The sequence below is a fragment of the Amblyomma maculatum genome, chromosome 2, assembly GCF_055883805.1.
Source record: "Amblyomma maculatum isolate TAMU_Amacu chromosome 2, ASM5588380v1, whole genome shotgun sequence".
Taxonomy (NCBI): Eukaryota; Metazoa; Arthropoda; class Arachnida; order Ixodida; family Ixodidae; genus Amblyomma; species Amblyomma maculatum.
In genome coordinates, this window is record NC_139345.1 from 104,035,307 (window position 1) to 104,057,393 (window position 22,087).

At 44.9% G+C, this 22,087-nt stretch overlaps 1 protein-coding gene across 1 annotated transcript; it reads left to right on the forward strand.

Annotated features, from left to right (window-relative positions):
* Window positions 1-6,415: 6,415 nt before the first annotated feature.
* Window positions 6,416-19,040, forward strand: LOC146199450 (cuticle protein 16.8-like). The gene is made up of 3 exons (XM_084592131.1): window positions 6,416-6,424; window positions 8,708-8,797; window positions 18,101-19,040. The coding sequence occupies exons 1-3, from the start codon at window positions 6,416-6,418 to the stop codon at window positions 18,473-18,475; spliced, it is 474 nt and encodes a 157-aa protein (XP_084448257.1). The 3' UTR covers window positions 18,476-19,040.
* Window positions 19,041-22,087: the final 3,047 nt, after the last annotated feature.

The following is a 22,087-nucleotide window of genomic DNA, read 5'->3' on the forward strand; positions in this document are numbered from 1 at the left end:
TACTCCTGCGGATCTCCGTTGGCATACACTTCTCGTCTGCGACGTTTGCTCCGCTACTACGTTAATAGTTACGACCTCAATTACTTCCGCTCTATTCTCACACAGCCTCCTTAGCAAGTAGTTGTAACCTATAACATTAAAGGTTACTCAACATAGATATAAAGCCCCATTTTCACCAGCCCATACAAACGTGCCTGCGTGGAATCTGTAACTGGAGATGCAATGGTCCACGGTCCAGGGTTCAGTGCCTATCACTCTAATTTTTCTTTCTAGCGTATACCTTACTTTAGATATCTACATGCTCTTTGTACGGCTGTGGCACGCTGCAACCTTGTTATGACAACTTATGTACAGTGTTTAATTGCTTTTATATTGCTCCGCCCCACGTGTAGCGTCAAGCATTTCCAATGAATCCGGATTTCGTCTACAGGCCATCGGTGCCGTCACTTTCTCCGCTCAGCGGCAGCCTTAGCGCTATAGCGTTGAAACACGGGCGTGGCTTTTTTCAAGTGCTCCATTTACATTTATGCAACAGACAATGCGGGAATTGCAGCCCGACGTTGGCAGCTCATTACCGCTTAATGTGAAGTAAGCAGAGTTTTGAAAACGGGTATTTGTTACCCACGAGGGAAAATAAAAATTGGTTTGGCTTGGTTTGGTTTACGGGGTTCAACGTTATAAAGTGACTCAGGCTACGAGAGACGCCGTAGTGGAGGACTCCGGAAATTTCGACCACCTGGGGTTATTTAACGTACACCAAGATTGCACAACACACGGGTGCCTGCTTTTCACCTCCATCGAAAAGCGGTCGCCACTGCCGGGATTCGATCCTGCATCCTTAGGCGCAGTAGTCTGGTGCCCTACTGCGCCTAAGGATGCGGATGAAAATAGAATGAAAATAAACATTGATGGAGTGCGGAACAGAAGTTTTCTGTACTAACTTTTAGGCCTAATGCTCAGAGAATGGCGGGCCTCTGCCGCGCACTGGGGCAATGAGTATAGTTTAGAATTTCTTTTCAACATTGCTTGAGCGAGCAAAATACCTTCTTCTGTGCGAGTTCGTAGCGGCGGGTTGGTAGTGGAAACGAAGCACGTGTATTTCTAATTTAGTGCATTCAACTTACCTTGGCATATTATTTGACATGCACCCCGCCAGGGTTGCGCAATGGTTACGGCGCTCGACTACTGCTCCCAAGGGCGCGGGATCGAATCCCGGCCTCGGCGGCCGCTTTTCGAGGGAGGCGAAAAGCAAGGCGCACGTGTACTGTGCGATGTCAGTGCACGTTAAAGAACCCCAGGTGGTCGAAATTTCCGGAGTCCTCCACTACGGCGTCTCTCATAGCCTGAGTTGCTTTGGGACGTTAAACCCCACAAACCAACCGATTTGACACGCCTGGTCAGCAGTGCGCCTAAGTTCTCAGCCTGATGCCCCATGTTCTTAATGGCGCCAAGGTATATGTGTGCAAGTGCTAGTCATTCTTTACCCTCCCGCCCCCAGAAAGAAAGGGCCAATTTTACAAATCAGACTGACATCAGAATGGTCGAAAAAGGCGCTATCTCAACGTATTTAAAGGGCAAGCAGTTGGCAAGCACGACCAATGCAAACATAAACCGCAAATGCGGACAAACAGGCACGAATGGGGTGATCTAAATGGCGATCAGTGTGTGGGCGACCTCGATGGAACTTCTCTAAACGGAATCGTAGATGTATTGCTCGATGCCAGGTGGTTGGCATGGGGTAGAGTTTACTACGTTATGTAAGCGTAGGCTTATCAGCGGCGCTCAAATTATTCTTGCGATGTCGCGCAAGGTTAGAGGCACATTCTGTTTGCAATGCAGGTTGCGTCGCCAAGCAATTAAAGAGGTTCCACTCATTCTGTGGCCGGCTTTCTTACGAAGCCTTCCTTGACTGTCAGGAAGGTTTCGAACGCTGCACTGCACTAGTATAAACCTCCAAATAAATTTACAGCCCCGCCATCCTCTCCCTCTTGAATTGTTGAGCAGCTCACGTATCCCTGCTCATAATAACACCGCATAAAAGAGCAGCATGTACGCTTAAAATTCGCGCGTCACTTCTTCCTCGTGGAACATCCGCCTCTTCGCCCACTCTTCGAACCACGGACAGATTGTCCGCGATATCTGATGCGCAGCGGCTAGCCACTGCGCTGGAGCCTTTCTCGCATTCTCACTTCTGCCGCGCAGGGAGTGCTACTTCCGGCGACGTTTATTACTTCTCTTTAAAACGCTTATCTCTCGAAATGTCAAAGCGACACACGACCGCTAGTCAGTGGAAGTCTCGATATATCACGAAGTCTCGATGATATCACTGATATGAGGCACGGCTGGCGGAGTGTGGGGCTGGACTCATCCTGCATGTGTAGAACCTCAGTGTGACAAAATGGAAAAAGGGCGGAGGGGGGGAGGGGGTGCATACGCGAACGAAACGGAAACAGAGGCGTGACATCACGCCCTCCTTTACATCAGGACAACGTGAGAACACTGCGTATTTCTGTATTTCTTGGCGCGCCTTTACTATGAGGCCGGAACGCAGAAACCTCGCTTGTTTTTATTTTTGATATCAAAGTCAAGCTTAAGCGGTTCCGCCTTTCTATCGGATTCAAAATCTTGTTCCTACGGAAGAGATGCATGCAGGTGGCGTAGAGGCCGCAAGACAGGGTACCCGCTTATCATACAAACCCTGCATGCCTGCGAAAATACGGTGTCCGTTCGTTCGGGTCTGCCTTCTTTATACCGAAACATGCGTGCGTGTAGTGTGTTTTTCGTTTCGTTTTTTGCTGAGGATCTAAAGGCGGCAGCAAATAACGACTTCGCGCTGTGATGCGCAAAGAAGGGCAGGAGAAAAAAAAAAAACACCAAAAACAAACTGAAATGCTCTAGCCGGAGGTGAAGAGTTGGGAGATCCAGGAACCTGAAAAGAGCGCCCGCACGGCGGCCGTAAAAGTGTTCGGAAGTGAATTTTCGGTTTACAACGCTCGGCAATCGTGATAAGCGACAGGCAGAATACTGTTACGCGCCTGCCTCGATGCGGTGTTTATGCACTCATCGCGTGCCAGGTATTTTAGCCGGAGCTAGTGAGACAAAGTAGAAATATAAACAAAATAAACTCTTCGAGAAAGTTGCGGGTTTCTGCGGGCGGTGATCAAATGGCCGCCACTTTTTCTCCTCCAGCAGGAAAGACAAAGGGGGCCCCTTACGCGTCCGGCACGCGCTATTGCAGAGCGGGCGGTATTCGCAGGGTATACAGTAGTGGCCCCCCGAAGAGAGTAACGCTATCCGTGGTCCGGCCTCGGAGCCAACGAGGCGTTACGCGCGGTAGCATCATTTCTATGCACGCTCTGAATGCGATCCCTGTGGCGGCGAGTTTCTAAATGCGGGATCCCCTGACCACCGCAACGTATGCGGAGAGCGTCCCTCCTGGAGAAAGAGATTCAAGCTCTGCGATTTTTATGGCCTGTTACACGGTCCGTTTGAGGCGGATGTTACGGCGCTGAGCTCGAAGCTTCCTCTGGAACGCTTTCTTCGCTTATTCCGCCCGTCGACCGTGGTGCGGACGAGGTGGTTCCGGTGATGCGGCTGGAATTAAGCTCATGTCTAACGAAGCATTGGGCTGTACGTGAAAGCGCTCTGAGATTGCCAGACATGTTTATGATATGAGGAGGTTAAATGACCATGCAACTTGCACCCAAAAAAGCTACAATGAGAAACAAGGAGAATATTTATGCCACTTGTGCGCTCTGCGTGCTCTTATGCTGTTGCTGTGCTTAAAAACTAGTTCGACGGCAACCTCCGTGACCACAAAGAAGATAACGTACTTCTGACCCGCCAGCGATCAAAACCCACAAGTCATAAGGAGTAAAGTCGTGAGGAAACGAGATGCACTGTGTTTGACAAAGAGGTGATCAAAAGATCAAGGAAATAATGAAGACGTATTGAATAAATTGAAGGAAAGAAATATTTTCGATTGGAGCACGAATGCCTTGTCTTAACGGCTCACCCTAAACAAGCAGTTAAAGAAGAGCATAGATCATGCACAGAGTTTCCATACTAATTCGTACGAAACAAGGTATTTTGTACACGTTGTCTTAACGCCACCGTTATTCTTAATCACGTTGGTTGGTAATCAGCACAAAATGTTTAAATGGTCAGTTACTGGAGCCAACATGTCAGCATTAAGGAACAATTCGAAACAAAACGGCTAATCATCTAGAAATTGAACTCATGAATTCTATTGTCAGTCTGGTTGCCACACTGATAAGAGAAAATAAAACATGCATGTACACCTAAATGCGTTCGGAAACGTATAGCTTCCATGCCCTTGCTAAGAGCTCGCGGATACCCAAATAAGTGGCACGATCGACAGGCACGAGCATTTAGATTATGAGACCGACGATTTTCAGAAATACCATTCTGCCCTTGGCTGCAACAGAGTGAATTGATGATTGATGTTTATTTTTCGGCTGCTCTGTTTAATCAACCAATGCCCTTGAAACAGTTAACAGGAACACACTGACGACGCTGTTAGTAATTATTAGATAAGGCAACTAACTCTCAGTAATTAGAGCTCCGCGTATTATTAGACTTTCTGCACTTATATAATAGTACTTAAGAGTAGCATCCTGCCTGTCATATACATATTTATAGCGAGTGTATTTTAAGCTCCAAGATTATGCATCGGTAGAGTGTGCTATGAAAAAGAGAGGGACGCCAAAGCTGAAAATGTGCTTAAGCAAGTAGGAAAGAAAAAGCGTTTATCTTTCAAACCCAACCCCAGAAGGGCGGAAGGGGGGGGGGGGGGGGGGGTTATTGGTTTTCTACTGCGAAAGTTGTCCCTTGCTTCGTGAAGCTCGAATAGAGTTGCATTCATCTTGAAACGTTTCTTACTGACGACATGATCGCGCAGTAATAACTGTGCTCCCATTATTTCTCTTATCGACTGCAGAGTTTTTAGCTCGGTGTTTAGCCTATAGCCTGAGTTGCAGAACCCAGCTGCTACTGGCACTCAAATATTTGTATGGTGTCGTGCGCATCTGTTGAACCTATAGCTACGGAGTAAATATTGTGTGTGGTATTTCGTGACGCGAGCACTCTACATTTTTATCTGCGGTAACGAGAACTCTACTCGGTCTCAACCTTTCGGTGCACATTATAAAGGAACAGCCGGCGCTAAGTGGCAGCCGATATTTTGCTTTCAGCAACGTCGAGATCGTGGTGTGAAGTGCTCTGTTGACAAGGTTGTCTCTTTTGCTTGAGAAACGCGCAAAATATAGGAGAGAGGAATACGCATAGCACATGCAGTGCTTGTTTACGACATTTCATTGAGCTCCTAATTGGATAGCAGCCATACTGAAAGCTTTTCGAGCATTTCTATTGCGTGCAGTATTGCCATGTAATAATCAGTGCAGCCGCGTCGCGATGTGTCGTCAGTTTTTCTTTCAGTGCACTGACCCCTTGTATCTCTCAACTAACAAGTTATGCGATGCCATGGCATGATTTGGGGAGAGGCGGGGGGGGGGGGGGGGGGGCTGCTCTATTAGCGAGTTCACGCGTTTTTCTTTTTTTTGCCTTCTGCAGCCAATGTCAACATTTACCAGTCTAGCCATCCTGGCGGCGAACATGGGCAGGCAGAAACACCGAGCTGTGGAGTCGAAAGGCTCGTACGCATACACATAATCCAGAGTGTCCTTCAGGGAGAAATACGGCACAAAAGGGCCTGCAACAGAAGAACCGAGGAAGTTGTGAAAAAAAAGCACTTCGAGGACGAATCAAGAAGACGACCCGTTGAGCGGAGTAAGAGTTGGAATTGAAAGAGTTGAAAGAGAGCAAACAAGGGGCGCATTGTAAAGGCCCCGCCACTTTCTTCACTGCCGGCACACCGGCTGACGAGAGTGGACCGGACGGGTACCCCGAAGCGCTGCGGTCCTTCCTGCGGCGGTGGCCGTCGCTGACCCAGTTCTTCGTTTGGGGGGAGGTGGTCCTCTGTCTTCACACACACACCACACGCGCTAGGCCGAGGAGAGGGGGAGCTGGGGGGGATCCGCCCGTATATAAGGGCACGTCCGAGGGCCCTTGTCTTTGACACGGACCGTTCGAACCACCAAAAGCCGCTGAAGCAGCCACCGCGGCACGCCCACTCCCATTCGACGCGCCAGGAAGGAAACGACGCTCGTGAAATTGGCCTCCCCTGGGATTGATCGTAGACACAGACGTACCTCAGGCGTTACACGGGACAGTACATCTGAACTTCACTCAGTGGTGTCCCCATCGGCTGCTTTTTGTGACCCTCGAACAGTCAATCTGGTCTGCAGACACTCCTATCCACACGTGTGAACTGCTCGTTCCGTTCCTGCTGCAGACTAGGAGATTGAATTTTGCGCGTCACAGGAGTTCATCCAAAATGGGCAAGGTAAGAGGCATTGCGGTACTTGTTGGAATAGTCATGACTCATGCGTCTCGTTTCATGGCGTGAATGCGACGCTGTGAGTCCCATGCTTTAGGTTGATAGTGCGCTAACGGCACCTAACTTTTGTTTTTGGTGAAATTCGATTTTATGACTGGTTCTGGCTATGTTGATGATAGTTCGACAAAAAAAAAAAGGCAATTTTACATTTGAAAAAAAGGTTCCGCTTAAAAATGCTCATGCAGCCTTCAGAATAATGAAGCTTTTAGAAGCATTTGTTAATTAGGTGGCCATGAAATTTATCATTGTTGCGACCTGTTTCAATGCTACAGTAGGATACCGAGCATTGCCCTATAGCTCCTTCGAAAAAAAAATTCGAGTACATGTTTTGGTTAGTACTTGTTGCCTAGAGTGGTTAAGAACTGAGATGTCTTTTTTATGTATTTCCGATAATCTGTAAAAATCGCGTGCCTGCGTAGGGAACAGTAACAGTCAGGGTAGTTATGGGGTATGCGCATTAACTTCTAACAAATTATGCATCATATCTTTCTTCCGCGGTAGAGAAGTAGTTAGACTGCTCGACTCCTGTACCCAAGAACGCAGGTTCAATCTCTGCCGTGAAGGCAGTTCTTTAAAAGAAAACGAAAGGCAAGGCGCCCGGTGTGCTGTGCGATATGATTGCATGCTAAAAAAATTCAAGCTGGTAGAAATTTTGTGAGCCTTCCACTGCGGCGTTCCTCCTAGCCTGAGTAGCTTTGGGGCGGCAAACTAAACTATATAAAGAGGCCAACCTGCACATCTCTAGACATTTCATATTGCAACGTTAACGCTAATTCAAATTCAGATTCCTTTTTCATGCTCTAAATCACAGATTCTTGGTCAAGGAGAAGACAGTCAAAAGGTCTTTGTCTGTGAACATTTTTTTATAGCTTGACGGATCGGAAAGAAAAGAAACCAAAAGGTTCGCATTGCGCGGTCTTCTTGGATTCGATTTAATGCAGTTTATTCGGGGCTCTCTGAGAGATTAAGAGGAAGAACACATTAGCTAGGCTAGTTACGGCATTTTGGGTCAGCAGCACAAATAACTGATCAAGTGGGTTTTGACTAGCACCGTTGAACTCTCGCCAGCTGCTGTGAACACATTCTACAGGCTGAAAATTGTGTTTGCAGATGACAGCAAAACAGTGATGGTTTCTCAGAGTAAAGCGCAAGGAGTTCACGGAGAAGGCAAGCGTAAAAGGAGGAGGGGGGGGGGTCAAATTTTTATGTGAGTGGGTAATATAAATTTTACGGAGAAAGAGTGGTCTCAATCGGCATAGGACATGGTTAACTGGATATATATGGGAGATGCCTTTGTCATACAGCGGCCGTAGTTAAACGCATGATGATGATGATGATCCTTCACATTCCTGTGCTTTATTCGAAGTTGCAATTAGGTAATGAAGTGTCACCCCTGTGGTGCCCTGGAGCGTTCCGTATCCACCGCGTCAATAGCAAGAATAGTCAAGGCCTTTAATTTAATTTTCCTATTGCGGATGACTAGAGCTTGATTTAGGTGGATTATTTTTACTTCAGAATTGCCGTAACGCGTCCGAATCATGTTTCAAGGACGATGGTTGTAATGTTTGTAACCTTTTTCAAGACCTTTACTGCGTTAACATTTTTAAGGGATTGCTATAGTCGCCCGGCAAACAGAATTTAGTGACATTGCGAAATGTCTGGCGTAAACCTTAATTAAACCAGCTGCAATCGTCCGGAATTGGACAATAGACTGGGCAATGTATATATATATATAGAATCCATTTTGTAGCCAGCATCATCAGGCGATTAAGCGACAAAAAAAAAATACTGTAACCCTCTTACACTCCCGTACTTTAAGGCACTCATTTAAAAAAAAAGAAAAAAAAAGAAGAATAGGAGAATGTAAACAGGCTTTTCCTCTAAGCACCATACGATAACTGCAGGGTAATCCACGCTGGAATTTCGGTGTATATGCTAACGTCTAGACAGTTGTACCGGAAGGCATTGCAGTAAGACCGGCGCCTACTGCAACCTATTTATATTGTTCTAGTAAATTAACGCCCAGAGCGCATCTCGTACTGCCGCACAAGCGTGCTGACTTTTACGTTCTGCCTTTCACCTCTGTTCTATGAGTGGGGCGCTCACAGAGAGCATACGCTGCAGACGTGCTTCCTGTGAATGCATTCCTGCCTCATATATGCCTATGTTGCTCAACGCGGATGCCTTGAGTGGGCAGCTGCGCTGACGTTTTCTTTCATTTCATCATAGCTCACGCTGCTGCTGGCCTCTGCGCTGTGCGTTATCGTCGTCCGAGCCGGACACCTTGTTCCAGCCTACGTTGCAACACAGCAAGTTTACGTAAGCAAGCTTGCCTCCGGCGTCTTTTGTCTCTTGCCTTGTAGCGAAGGATTTACGAGCTTGTTGTGAGGAAATAAATACAGCACGACAGGAAAGGGCACCGCGATGCACGCAACGTCGTAATTTGCTATCCGCTGAAGAGAGTCTTTGGCGTCGTATTTGAATCTGCTAATTTTCGATGCTGGAGTTTGTCTCCCACCAGCCTGTCTTGCACAGCACGAATTCGACACCATGATTATACCATTAGTTCCTTCTTCATTTTGAATACAGTATCCAGAGAGTGAGCAAAAAGGGCTAGCGGACTCATAGCTAAAAGGATAATAGTGTCGGTCCAGCACAGATTACAGAACAAGGGTAAGCAGACATAACGCAATGGTTCACAAAAAGGGCGAAAATGCTAGTCATGAGAGGGAAAAATATCTCAGGCTCTCCGGCGATGCAGAACTCATATGCAATCTTTTAGATCATTATGAATTCCATTAAAAATTTGGCACCATTGAATTTGATGAGTAGTCGACCCTAAGTGTTACGGAGCTGATGTTAATCAGTTAGGTCATTATGAATTCTGTTTAAAAAATGGCACCATTGAATTTGATGGGTCATCGACCCTAAGTTTTACGGAATTGCGAGAGGTTAAAATGGAGGTGGGTTACTACTCTCTTGGTTCTGGTGCAAAGTGTGACAATATTTGAGTGCACTGCAGTAATGTGTATTAATGATGCTGTATGACTGTAAAAAGAATCGAACCCTTTCCTTTGTCTTTGACTCACACCATCCAGAAGGGGTAATTTGAAGTATTGATGCACCCCTCTAATGGATGTAACAAGTAGCAGTGTACCCATTAAAAGGGTGCATCAGTACCTCAATGAAACATTTCTGGAGATTTCGGGAGGGCGTGAATTGTAGACACGGAAAGGCACCTTTAGAGGTTCGATTTTATTTTAAGTGCACTTTTCATAATAAGTAAATTGCTCAAAGGTAACAATCTCATGATCTGGTAGAGACTTGTTAACTCAGAGCACTTTGCAAATGTAAGAATTGTAATTGCTCGTTTTCGCATGCGGGCGACTTATTCTTGTAATCGAAACTTCTATTAACCGCCAACTCAATATTCTTTACATCTAAGCCGGCTGTGTATAAAAGCAAAAAAAAAAAAAAAGAAAAGAAGCGCTTGGGCTCGCGCACAGCACTGGTATTGGAAGTTAAATTGTAGTACTGTGATGTGTTTTCATTTACCATTTCTGCGTAAAGACATAAATAGCGCTGTTTTTGTACCCTAGTCGATAGGAATTGATTGAGGACGAGCGCACGTCAGCGCGTATTGGCAATATTTACAAACTATAGGCGGCGCCACAGTCGAGCCTAGATGGCGACCATAGGAATGGCTTCGTCTGTGAGTCTGAACCAACGTTAATAGAATTAAGATCAGTTGCCAAACTATCCGGGTTCTGCATGCTGCTGAATCGGCGCCTCAATTTTAACGCGAGGTGGCGCAGCCGTCGAACTCGGCTCCAGGTCGCTGTCGAAATGCAAGCAGACGCCGCGGGACCGGCCGGCTGGCGGAGCATGCAGCCTTCGGGAATGTTAAATTAACTGGCGTCCCAAATACCGCACTTGTCGTTATTTACGCTAAAAAAAAAAATAAGAAAAAAAAGTTTAAGTCTGAACACCGTGTGGCGACCATGCTACAAAACTCTGCTGAAGAAACTTGAGCTGCACAGGTGATCGCTGCTCAGCCAACGCTGACTGACATGGGCGACGGTTATCTTTTGAATGGGACGTGGTTGTACGAGCTTCGTCCCCGAATTTGCATGTATGAGACATTTACATTAAATGCGCAGGTCAGATTATCGCAAGGCTCATCGTAAGGTCACTAATAATTAAACTTAGGTCAGTGTAAAGGGCTGGCACGTGTTTATGTTGTTTCTGTGCCACCGCATATGTGCTTAACGACCAATTAGCAAGATCCTGACAGCACAAAGGGCCGCATTTGCGGCAATCTAAAGTAAACCACGAGTAACTACGATGTCTGTGGTGGGTTTTCTGGAATAAGCGGATTATGCGCACAGCACTAATTTCGTCGATGAGCATGTATAGTTACTTTTATCCGCGCACTCTATGCTGCGCGCACTGTACGAGTCCAGCCACCGACCGGACTGGCTGGATCCTGGTTCGAGTGCAGCGCCACTCAAAGCAGCCAGTGACGGCGGCGCCGCGAAACAGCTCCCAGTTTGGCTACTGACCCTATTTCTATCAACGTTGGTCTGAACAGCCTGAACGCACCAACAAGATTAATTGATTTTATGGTCGAATCGTGCTATTTAATTGAAGATGAGTACCTAGCTCTAGCGAAACATTTTGTATTAGTCAGTCTAGAACAAAGAATCGAAAACAAACTGGAAATTTTCGTCCTGTGACGGAAACCTCCTTCGTGCAAAAGAAACCTCACATAATGGTCGACCGCCTACAGAGAGATTTAGTGACTTCAAGGTCCCCATCGCTGAGCGTTCCTGCACGTCGGGAACGTCAGAAAAGTGTGAGCATGTCTCATATTTAGTACTGCACTTTTACAGGCACGCTGAAAACTAATGCCTCGCAATGATTTCGCTAGATTTCAACTGTACGCAGCTTAGATTTATATACAGGAAGCCAAACCTCGATATAATTTAGGTGTGGCCTATACGTCAGCAGAGCAAAGAACGTCCTTGTGCGCACTATATTAAGGAACATACTTCTTCAGGGCACTTGAGTGATGTTCTGCGGAAGGAATCCCATATCGCAAGTGCTATGGTTTCAGCAATGTACTGGTACCTTGCTTTTATTTCTATCTAGTATTGTTTCAGTTCGAGCACTCGTCGTTAATCCCGGTACTCGCTGCTTCGTTTGCTCTACAGAGGATATTTCGAGTGCATCGAGACAAGCTTGCTCATGTCTGTGTTTTGCGATGTGAGCTCGAAGTGTGCCCTTGGCGGCGCGATGGTGGTGTAGTAGACGCAAGTTTCAGTTCTTACTTTCACTCGCCAATAATCCAGTTTCTAGGTTTGAAACAAATGAAGTGCAATTACCTATGAGGCTTGTGCGTGATTTCAGACGTGTTCGATTCCCGTCTCACCCGTCCATGCGAAGGTAGCTGCCCAAATTCGCAAGCCTTTCCAAATCGACAATCGAAAATGACATCTGGACTTGTGACGTCATACAACGCGCCGACCAATCACATATTTGGTAGCTTCCATGAAGGAAAGATAAATAAGCTCCGGCGCCCTCCGACAACCGTTGTCCGGCCATGTGACCTGCCGACTAATACCTGCGAAGATCATTCTCGGGGTTTCCGACATGAGGGTATGCTGACGCAGTCGCATAAAAACAGCCACAAAACAATTCCGCGTGCTGCAATCCTTCTTAGACTAGATTGCGGTGCGTGGCGCAGATTTTGTTACAACTTTAGGTTCATATAGAGCTTACCTTACAAAGCGGTTCAGGCTATAGGGGGCGCTCTAGTAAAGGTCTCGGTAAATTTTGACCACCTGTGGTTTTTTTTACGTACACTTACACCACACAGTACACGGCGTTTTGCTTTCTGCCTTCATCGAAAAACGGCCGCAGCTGGGCGATTTGATGCCGCGTCCCTATAGGTTCGCCAGTCGAGCGCCCTAACTCAGTCACGGCTGCAAGGCATTGCGTGAAAACTGAAAATACGAGCACGATCACAAGAGCAGACCGGATAACGAAAGCTGTGTTCGGAAATGTGTTGATGGGGAGAATTATAGCTTGCCTTCTGGACTAAGAAATGTTTCAACGTTTAAGCTTATGCTACAGTAAACAGGCGGTACCAAATAATACTTCACTGTCTTACACAATCTTCTTAAAACAGTGCCGTATCAGACTTAGACCTGTAAAGTATTCCTCCGTTCTGCTCCACGCCCGATGACAAGCTGTAATAATTTGGCAGAGCCCAAATCACATGTTTAGTTCGAGGTCCGGAATTACAAAGTAAAACTTAATTAGGTCCTTGTTCGCCTTGACAAGCGTTAGATAATTCAATTTCTTTCTATTATACCACATCAGCGGGATGGAGACGCGGTATTTAAAGCCTCTATACCAAGTTACCAAGGGTTCTTGTTTTGTGTCAAGTACTCACTTAAAATCTTTCAGTACAGAGGGCATCCATCAGTCATACAGTTACTTTTTGTTATTAGTTCGGTGCGGAGCATTAACAATCATACAAATTCTGAGGTTAATTATGCCTAAACCTGAAAGTCAATTCTATATTATATGACCTACCTCAAGTAGGGTGGCAATAGTTCTGCTCACGTTTCTTTCAACGTGAGTCACAAAGCCGATTTCGTTTCTGCTCACTCTTTTCTTATTTTTTTTTTTACCTTTGAAAAATGAATTCCGCCATTTTTTTCAGGACGCTGAAAAGAAGGTATTTCGCTCTGAGCTAAATGTCACAAAGTCGTAAGGGTCACATTGTGAGGAGAAGGACAAATGAATAAAAGAAAGTGCTCTAGAAAGAAAAAAGAGAACGCGCTTCATGTCAACGGAAAACGCGCAATGCAAAAGGGAAAACCTGCCTGCCTAGGAACCCTTCGTTGAATATCAGCGGGTGTTTAACACCCAATGACGCAACGTGCGATAACGTTCTACCTAATCCAGCTTTGGGATTCCGAGAAGAGCGAGTGGGACCATCATCTTGAAGCCCTTATCTTTTATTTCGCGTCCTTTCTTTTCATTTTCCCTCTATTACCCCACTAAGTTGTCGAACCTCTACATCGCTTGAATCTTATCAGTAAGGCAGCAAGTAACGTTTGCTTTGCAGAAACCTGCTATACCGGTCACATGTTATATGACGACATTTTTAAAATAGCGCATTTTAAAATTTTGTAGCGCACCTGGAACCGCCCCTCTCTATTGTTCGTTTCTAAGTGTCGCGGAATAAGTATCCCTGATAACCCTCACGCAGGATTTGCGGTTGGATAACCGCGCCGCTTTTCTGGGATGCAGAGAACTGAAGACACTTCACCGACATTCAATGTAACGCTTCGCCTCGATAACTCGATAACTCGCGAATGCAAGGATGACAGGAGTCGGGGCGATATTTCTAACTGGGTCTGCCGCATTAGCACGATTCAAAGCAATGAAATTTTCTCATAGGCCTTGCTCTTCTTTGTCCTTTTTTTTTCGGTTTGTCTTAACTCCTCTCACCGGTTTTTCTTTACAATGAAAATCTTTTTTTTTTGTGCACTTGATTATGCACAGGTTCTTGAAATGTAATGATAGACACAATTTCTCGTTACACTCGATATAACAATGGTATAAAATTCTCCCATCTTTTATATCTATGTCTATACCCATTCTTTCTATCTGATATCGCCCATGTATGTTTATTCTCTTATGCAGTACACAAATCAATATTTGGTCATTATCTTTTCCTGACAATTTATGTTTGCACACAATTTTAAGGGTGCATATCAAGGGTGCGTCAAATCCAAGGCTGGACAACTTTGATAATGACTGTGCCTGAAACATGGCCTTAATATTGGGAACAAATACCAATTATCATCTATTCGGTATTCGGCCTCACGCTATCATCAACTAGCCGTTTCGCGTCGGTTACTTTAGTCGCAGGGTTTAAACTCAGAGAGGTATCGCGGGAGTCTGATAAACCCTCGCACTCGAATGTATAGGTAATGCATGTATACAAAATAGGTAACGAATTTTCATTCTTTTTGTCATTCGTGGTCGGCACATTTCTTCTTTATCGTTTCCAGAATTTCGCATTGTTTTTGTACAAGTCAAACATAAAACCCGAAGCGGGGGGGGGGGGGGGGGGGGGGTAAATAAAAAAAAGCGGGTCGCACTACGCAAAATCTGGAACTGGTGTACTTTGCACATGCGCCAACTGTCGTCGATTTTGCCGGTTCGCATTTTGTTAAGGCACTGGCTGAGCGAATTGTCGTTATGCTCGCATGATATTATAAACAAGTGGTACACTTGTAACAATTCAAAACTTGCTCTTCTTGTAATATATTCGTCAATTTTCTTACCTTTCGCTTGCGAGTAGCACTTCTGTTTATTTTCCCGAATTGCTAGACATTACGTTTGAAGTGTTATAAATACTTGCGATCCTTTCAAAATAATGCTCGCCTTGCTTTTCTAAGTTTATTAATTCCACGTGTGTTTGCAGAAATTTAATTACGCTTATTTACCTCTAAAATATCACCGTTGCACCAGCATGTCGGCCCTCTTTAGGAACTCCATACTCGATGTTGAGTGTTATATGATAGTGGCTTCGCGAAAAATATTAAATGCGCTACAGATGCCAACGCTTCATGTCATTGTGAGCTATTTTACGTCAAATACCGTCGACCTAACTAAATTAACGCGGCGTTACTTTCGCTGTTTTTTTTGCACGTTTCATAACTGAGCGAAAAGAAAAATGATTGCGGCTTGCTCAGCTAAGCCCGGTTATGCAAGCGAAAGCTTTGTTATGCTTGGTTAGGCTGTATTGCTAAGTCAGGTTAGACTAGTATAGATAACCCAGTTTGCAGACCGGAAGCTCGATTAAGCATGGTCAGGCCCGGTTTCCTGGGGTTTAATTCCTCTATGGCTGTCTGCGAGCGTCAAGGATACGCAACCGAAGCACTGGTTCCAGCGCACGATTCCTCCACGGCTGTCTGCGGAACCTCAAGGACATCGCAGCCTAGACGACACGAAGGTGTGAATAAAGTTTGCCAGGTATCTGCAGAAGCAGCAGCAGTAGGTGTACGAAGCAGAAAAAAAAGAGATAGCCGCCGGCTCAGCTCGCTGCACCTCAGGTCAAATTCCCGGCCCCGATGACCTTGGCAGATGACCTTGAATGACCTTGGCTTTAAACCCTCATTTAAAAATTATTTCTCACATTTGTGCAAAATATATGCAAAGCAGGCCGCCTGGAACATTCTCTCTTTCTCACCCTTTATTTTTCTCTCCACCTGTGCTCTAATCATTAGGGACCTTCGTTCGATGGAGCCAGAGTTTAAGCGCTGCCTATTCGTAGAGCGACTGGTGCGGACACGTGGCGGTTCTGCGTGCTAGCCGCTACTAGGAGAAAGCTTCAAAACTTGCCAGGAGTAAATTATTTCCTGGAAATGTTACTCTTAATCTGCCCTGAAGGAGTTTTGGCTCGGGATTTGTCGTAAGTTGTCAGAAGTGCTCGGAAGATGGAAGGAAAAACAGAGGGATGTAGTTGATCGATGTAAATGCTAGATAATGGATGGGAAGTGTGAAGTGTTGATGGCGGTTAATACTAAAATCATAATTGATTGATTAATTATCAGTAATTGACAATAAATAAGTATAAAAACAAACAAATAACAGCAATTAAAATTAAAACTAAATGTTTTAAAATAAACTCTAAATTAAAAGTAAAGAATGAAATATCGAGTCATGTCGTTGTCTGCCATATCTAAAACCTAAAATCAGTGAGTCGTCATGTCATAGTCTACCCTAATAAAAAAAATTAAAGTGATTAGTAATTTTTCTGTAGTCCACCTTACTAAAAGTGCTGATTCGTTTCGTCGCAGTCCGTCATTGGGGAAAAAAAAAAGTAGATGAAGCAAATTAATGTACGCTGTCATTGTGGAGCTAAAGCTCCCTGCTTATTTTTAGACAATTTCAGCTCTGCCTGGCAGCGCACGCTCCTTATGTAATTCACATCCCGAAATACTACAACTGTTCTTTTTCCTGGACGTGGTACGAAGTTTGGCGGCGATGAATGGAACGGAGCGCTTGCGTATCGTGCGTTGACCTTTTTTTACGAGTACTCGGCCGCTAACAGCATGGTATCGTGATGTTGCATTTGTGTTTACTCGAGCTACTCTCGCATCTGCGTATGCTCGGTTCTTATATCTTTTTGACAGCCGGTTGTTTGGAGCACACAGCTGCGGTTTATGGTCTGATTATCGCACGCAGAGTAGGGTTCGTCTTACTTCGAGCACATTAAATATGAGACTAAAATGTCGTAGGCATATCACAAGGTTGTATTGTGTAAAAGAACAAGTCACCCAAATCTTGCTGAAATGTGCGCACACAGCATGCGTCGTGTAGAACAGATGAAATTACTAATTACTAGAACAGAGAATCGCCAGTGCCTCATCAATCAAGGCATACCTTAAAGAATACAATGCCGTAGTGGTTCGTGATGCGTTTACGCCTGCTAAACGCACCTACCAGGCGGCACAGCGATAACCCAGGCTGCTCCAGATTACAGAAGGTATTTTTTACCCGAAAGATGAAACTTGTTATTTGTTAGCCTTTTTTTTTTTGTGTGTTCGAGTACGTCCAGGAGAAGCAAAAGCTGCTTAATTAAGCTTGATTTCCCAAACTTTACTGAAGAAAATGCTGCCAGTAGACGGTGAGGCAGAGCTGTAGCATCGTGGTAGCAACCAAAGTGATATTCCACTTGCAAGCATTTGCAAGTGTAACAGCTTGTTGCTTTCGTGATGTGCCAGTTCTTGTGCAAATGCTCCAGTGTGCGATGTACAACGAAAATGTGTCTACCAATATGAACTGCACTTGCCTAGCACCAGACCTGCACTACTTGCTCCGGGTAGGCAGGGCTGCTTGTGCATAGCATTCCGTACCGAATGGTTGGTTCATGATGGGGAGTCACATTATATGTCGTCCTATTAGCGGCTTCAATTGGCCGGCGCAATAGCGAACTTGGACGCCATCTTCCATTAGTTGCACCATTGGTTCTCGGAATTGACCAGTACTTATACTGAGGCCAAAGCAGACATATTTTTATTATATGTCTTAGTTTAGACTTCTTATTGTGCGAGCAAGGCACTGTTATTATTATTTCTTTAAGGCTCACTCCAACGTCTGTTGAGCCCCTGCGCTATCCCAAAAATTATAGCGAACTCCATAACCTATGGTCAAGTCTATCACAATCCTATGTCTGCTCTCTTTTGTCTTAAATTTTTTTTCTTCTTTGCAGTTAATTACTCACGCGGAGACATTATTGCTATCCCAGGCACTGTTTCAGAAAGACAGCTTTTGTAGTTTGAACAATTCCACGTGATTGCCAACTAACCGCTATGGATAGGTACGGAAGATCTTTTGAGGGATGTGGCAGTTGTTCTTGCTGCAAAGGACGTGCGATTTATGTTTTCTTCATGCGTCAGAACAAGCTGTAACATCGGGTGAAGGCCAGACAGTGCCATTTCTGAAGTTTATGGTTGGATGTATCTCCTAAATTTTTATGTCTTTATTTAAAATGTAATCTTATTCTTCTCTGCCAACATTCTCCCTGTCGCACAGTACAAGCCCCAGCCATACGCCTTTGGATACGAGATCAAAGACGCTTGGGGCAACATGCAGCACCGGCATGAGGTGGGCGACGAGTACAACACCAAGCGTGGCTCCTACGGCTTCACGGATGCTCGGGGCATCTACCGCCGCGTCGAGTACGTGGCCGACGACATGGGATTCCGAGCCGTCGTCAAGACTAACGAGCCTGGCACGAAGACGCACCATGCGGCTCATGCCCTCTACCACTCGAGCGCCCCGCAGCAAGTGGTGCACCCCCAAAAGGAACACCTGGAGGTACCGGTGTATGTGGACGCTGCGCCCCACCAAACAGTGATCGTCGCTGCTGAAGGACACGAACGCCATGGACATCATGGCTACCACTGACGGAGACACTATTGATAATACTGGCCTTAGGAGTTGACTGGCTATGCTTTGTCTCATGCTGATGTGCGCGACGTGTTGCACGTGTTGTTCGATTGTTCCATCGTTATCTTTGCCCCACCAACTAAGTCTAGCATCGCACAGCTGCAGATACTTGCTGTTACGAGACGCGACCCTAGAGGTGGGAGTGACAAAGTGTGTCCACTAGCGGAGGTGGAACGTCTTCTTCTTTATAAGTCTAGGCATGAAAGTCTTTTGGTCGGCTCTGTTTCGTTTTCTTTTGTCATTTAACGGGACGACTTTCACTCGAATCCTTGGTTTTGTAGAGTTGATTTGCAAGACATGTCCAGACATGACCGGACTGCAGCGGCTGCGGCGGCGCAGGGCCATGAAAATGAAAACCTATTCGTTCTCTTTAAGTAGAAGTTACAAAAACAATGACATGACCATTATCCTTCTAGCAGCTAGTTCGGTTCAAGAGGTGATAAATTTCACTTCAGCACGGAAGCATTATTAGGAATAACAAATCAAACAGGAGACGAAGACAAGTCCTTTTGTAGAAAGTCGGTCTCGGGACAAAAGCTAACCTCTTTCTTTTTTTGTTCATTTCGTGTGCTGACAAGAATTTAATATCGCTTCCTCTCAATTGCTGTCCTCTTTATTGAATAGGAAGTCTTGATAAAGGATTGCAGCTGCTGTGAAAAAAAAAAAAAGATTAACAGACACTGCATAAATTTAGGCAAAAATTCGTTACTGCGAGTATGAAAATAGAAGCATTCATTTGTCACAGAAGACACGTACATGCATAAAACACAATTTGATCTTTGTTATGACACTTACAGACATCTTTTTTCATTAAAAGCAAGCTGACTTTTCACCCAAACATCGCCTATTAAGCAGAACGGCTCACATACCTCCGGCTCAGTTACGAAACTAACATGTTAAGTTCTGTTGCAGAAATTGGTGCCAAATAATATTTTTCATTGTCATTGGTATTTATATTCGATGTCGTCACCCAATTCATCCTTGCTTTACGCGTTCGCTATAGTTGCCGTAACTTGGCTGGTGATTACAACCTTCCACCTAAACAACATAGCGCGTAGTTTTTATGTAGTTTTATTCTCAATTTACACTTTCTCCTGAAATGAACTTTTTCTTGCAGTGTATAAAACGATGTGTATGACACGGCCTTTCGCGCAGTGAAAAGGAAGGTTGCTTTCAATAGCAAATTAAGAAGAAAAAGCTTTTTTTTTTTTACAGCCCTCCCCTGCCTGCGAGATATATACCCTCTCAAAAAAGCAAAAGGAAAGCAGACTACAATCTCAAAAACATAAGCTGCTACGAGCAGACTTGTGCATTTGCTTCCAGGTTCGGCTCTGGAGCTGATTGTTGTCGCTTATTGAAGTAACAAAGATAGAGCTAAGGACTTCCACATTGTTCATCACCTTACTTCATTACGCATTCTTTGTGGTATCAATCGAGTTGTTCGTTGCTGCTTTAACAAGACACACCACGCGGAATATTTAACGTGAGGGCAAGCATGAGGAGTTTTTCACTGTGTCACGAATGTGAAACCATGCCCCTGTTCCGCCGAATTGCGATAGTAGCTAAAGGCAACCTTGCTTCGAAGACCGCTCTCCTATCGACACTCAAACGAAGTACAACAGAGCGGCTTTTGTGAATGCCCCAAGCAGCCCATCTCGCTAGTGATCGCGGTGACCCCCTTCCTTCTGTGCTTTCGCAGCACTCTAGAACAAAATACAAAAGGTGGGAGGGAGACAGGAGGGTGGAAGAGAGAGAGGAGTCAATTGTTTATTTTTGCGTAATCCTTTAACCAGTGGCGATGTGGCAATGGCCGCTACCAAACGCCACAACTTTCAAAAGAAAAAGGAGCAAATACAATTTCGAAATTGTGCCCATGTGCTTTACATCCCTTCGAACTTTGACTCGTTTGTATGTGATGCACAACAGTGTAACAGTTTGTTGCTTTCGTGATGTGCTAGTTCTTGTGGAAATGCTCCAGTCTGTAATGTACGTTGGCTCACTGTTTGTCAGAAAAATTGCCATTACAATAAACGATTGCCAAACCAGGCATTAAGGTTGTTCATTTCTCTTCATTAATTTCAATTGTGCTCAAGAGGGTATCGAGGCAGTTAGACATTTTTCGAGAAACCGGGTTTTTTTGTATGTACTTGTTTCGCATATCTTTTAACAGTACGATAGCAATCAATATGCCCACAGATGTTTCTTCGCCACGCTTCTAAATGCTTGCAAATAATTTTTAAAAACGCATTCCATTTGTATTCTATTGCTGTGTGACTTACCTAAGGTGAACTCAGGACAAACTTCAGGAGCAAAATTTGGCATGCATCGGGAGCTTAAAGCATTTTTATGAATATGTCCATAAAAATATCTTGGAATATTCCACAGTGGCTTCGAAATAATTTTAAGACACAGACCATTAATTTTCACCGGCAGATTTGACTGCTAGTTACGAGGGCTGCATAAGGTATAATGCAAGTAGCTGAACTATGTTGAACGTGTCTACTGCAGGGAAAAAAATACATAACAAAATGGACAAATCGCACAATTAATATCATTTTATCACATCTTAGGCAATCCTAATACCACGTTGTGGAAACCTAAACGTAAGAGATTCACGTCCGCATCAAGGCTATTTATGATGATGGCTGCACGTCGCGAGACATATTTAATAAAAAGCGCGTCCATGAAGTCCATTCCTAAAGTGCGAAAATGTGGATGCAGCGGCCAATGTGGCGGGAGACCATCAGGCCGATTCGCGCTCAGCTACTTTGAGGCAGTTTATGCAATATGGTTCCACAGTCCTTTCAGTGACTTTCCTTCTGCCAAGAAGCGTCCTTAGAAGTTTCGTACAGACACAGAACCGCCCACAAGGAGAGTTGACAGTTTCGATTAGAGGGTAGCAAGCTACATTTCGCTCGAGAAACGATCTGTGCGCAAAGAGAGGTCGTTTCGAGGAAAAATTTGCGCAAAAGACACAGGATGTTCGAGAGCAAAAAACACTGATGTGCGTGAACTTGCAACTGTGCCCATATGCTTCGTACATATTGCGCGAAGTTTTCCTTGAAATACCCGTTCACAAACTCGCCCAACATTAGGCGTTACTCAGTTTCTTTGAGCTAGAGTGCTGCTGTGACACCACTGTTAGATAACAAATCTAGGCGTACAGTGGAGCACAAGTTTCCGGTCACGTATTTATCTAGTGAAATTCGATGCTTGTTTGGCCTTTTTGCATATTCTCTGCTACCTATGCACCAGGATGTCGTCATTTGAGATGCCTGCAAAGTTCTCCGTAGGATTTACGTCGAAGTTTCTTCACCGGCAGGAAAGCGTCAGAGGACCACGGAAGTACGGAGAAAGAACTGGTATTGTTTGCACTTTGCTGAGTAAATGTCGGGCAATATTAAAACGGACAAGACTTTGTTAAATGAAGCGTGTAATTTACTTTATAAATGCTACAAGTGTAAAAATGTTTTTAAAGTTCAGTTATAAGGAAGCGTTCCTGTAACGAGGCTTCTTTGCGATTACCCCAGTTTCAGGCTTCAGGCTTCACAGCGTTGCTTGCAAAAACAG

Excerpts from the sequence above, each read along its gene's own strand:
- LOC146199450 (XM_084592131.1), top strand. Across the intron at positions 8,798-18,100 it reads TTGCAACACAGCAAGTTTAC|TACAAGCCCCAGCCATACGC; the intron begins GTAAGCAAGCTT and ends CCTGTCGCACAG.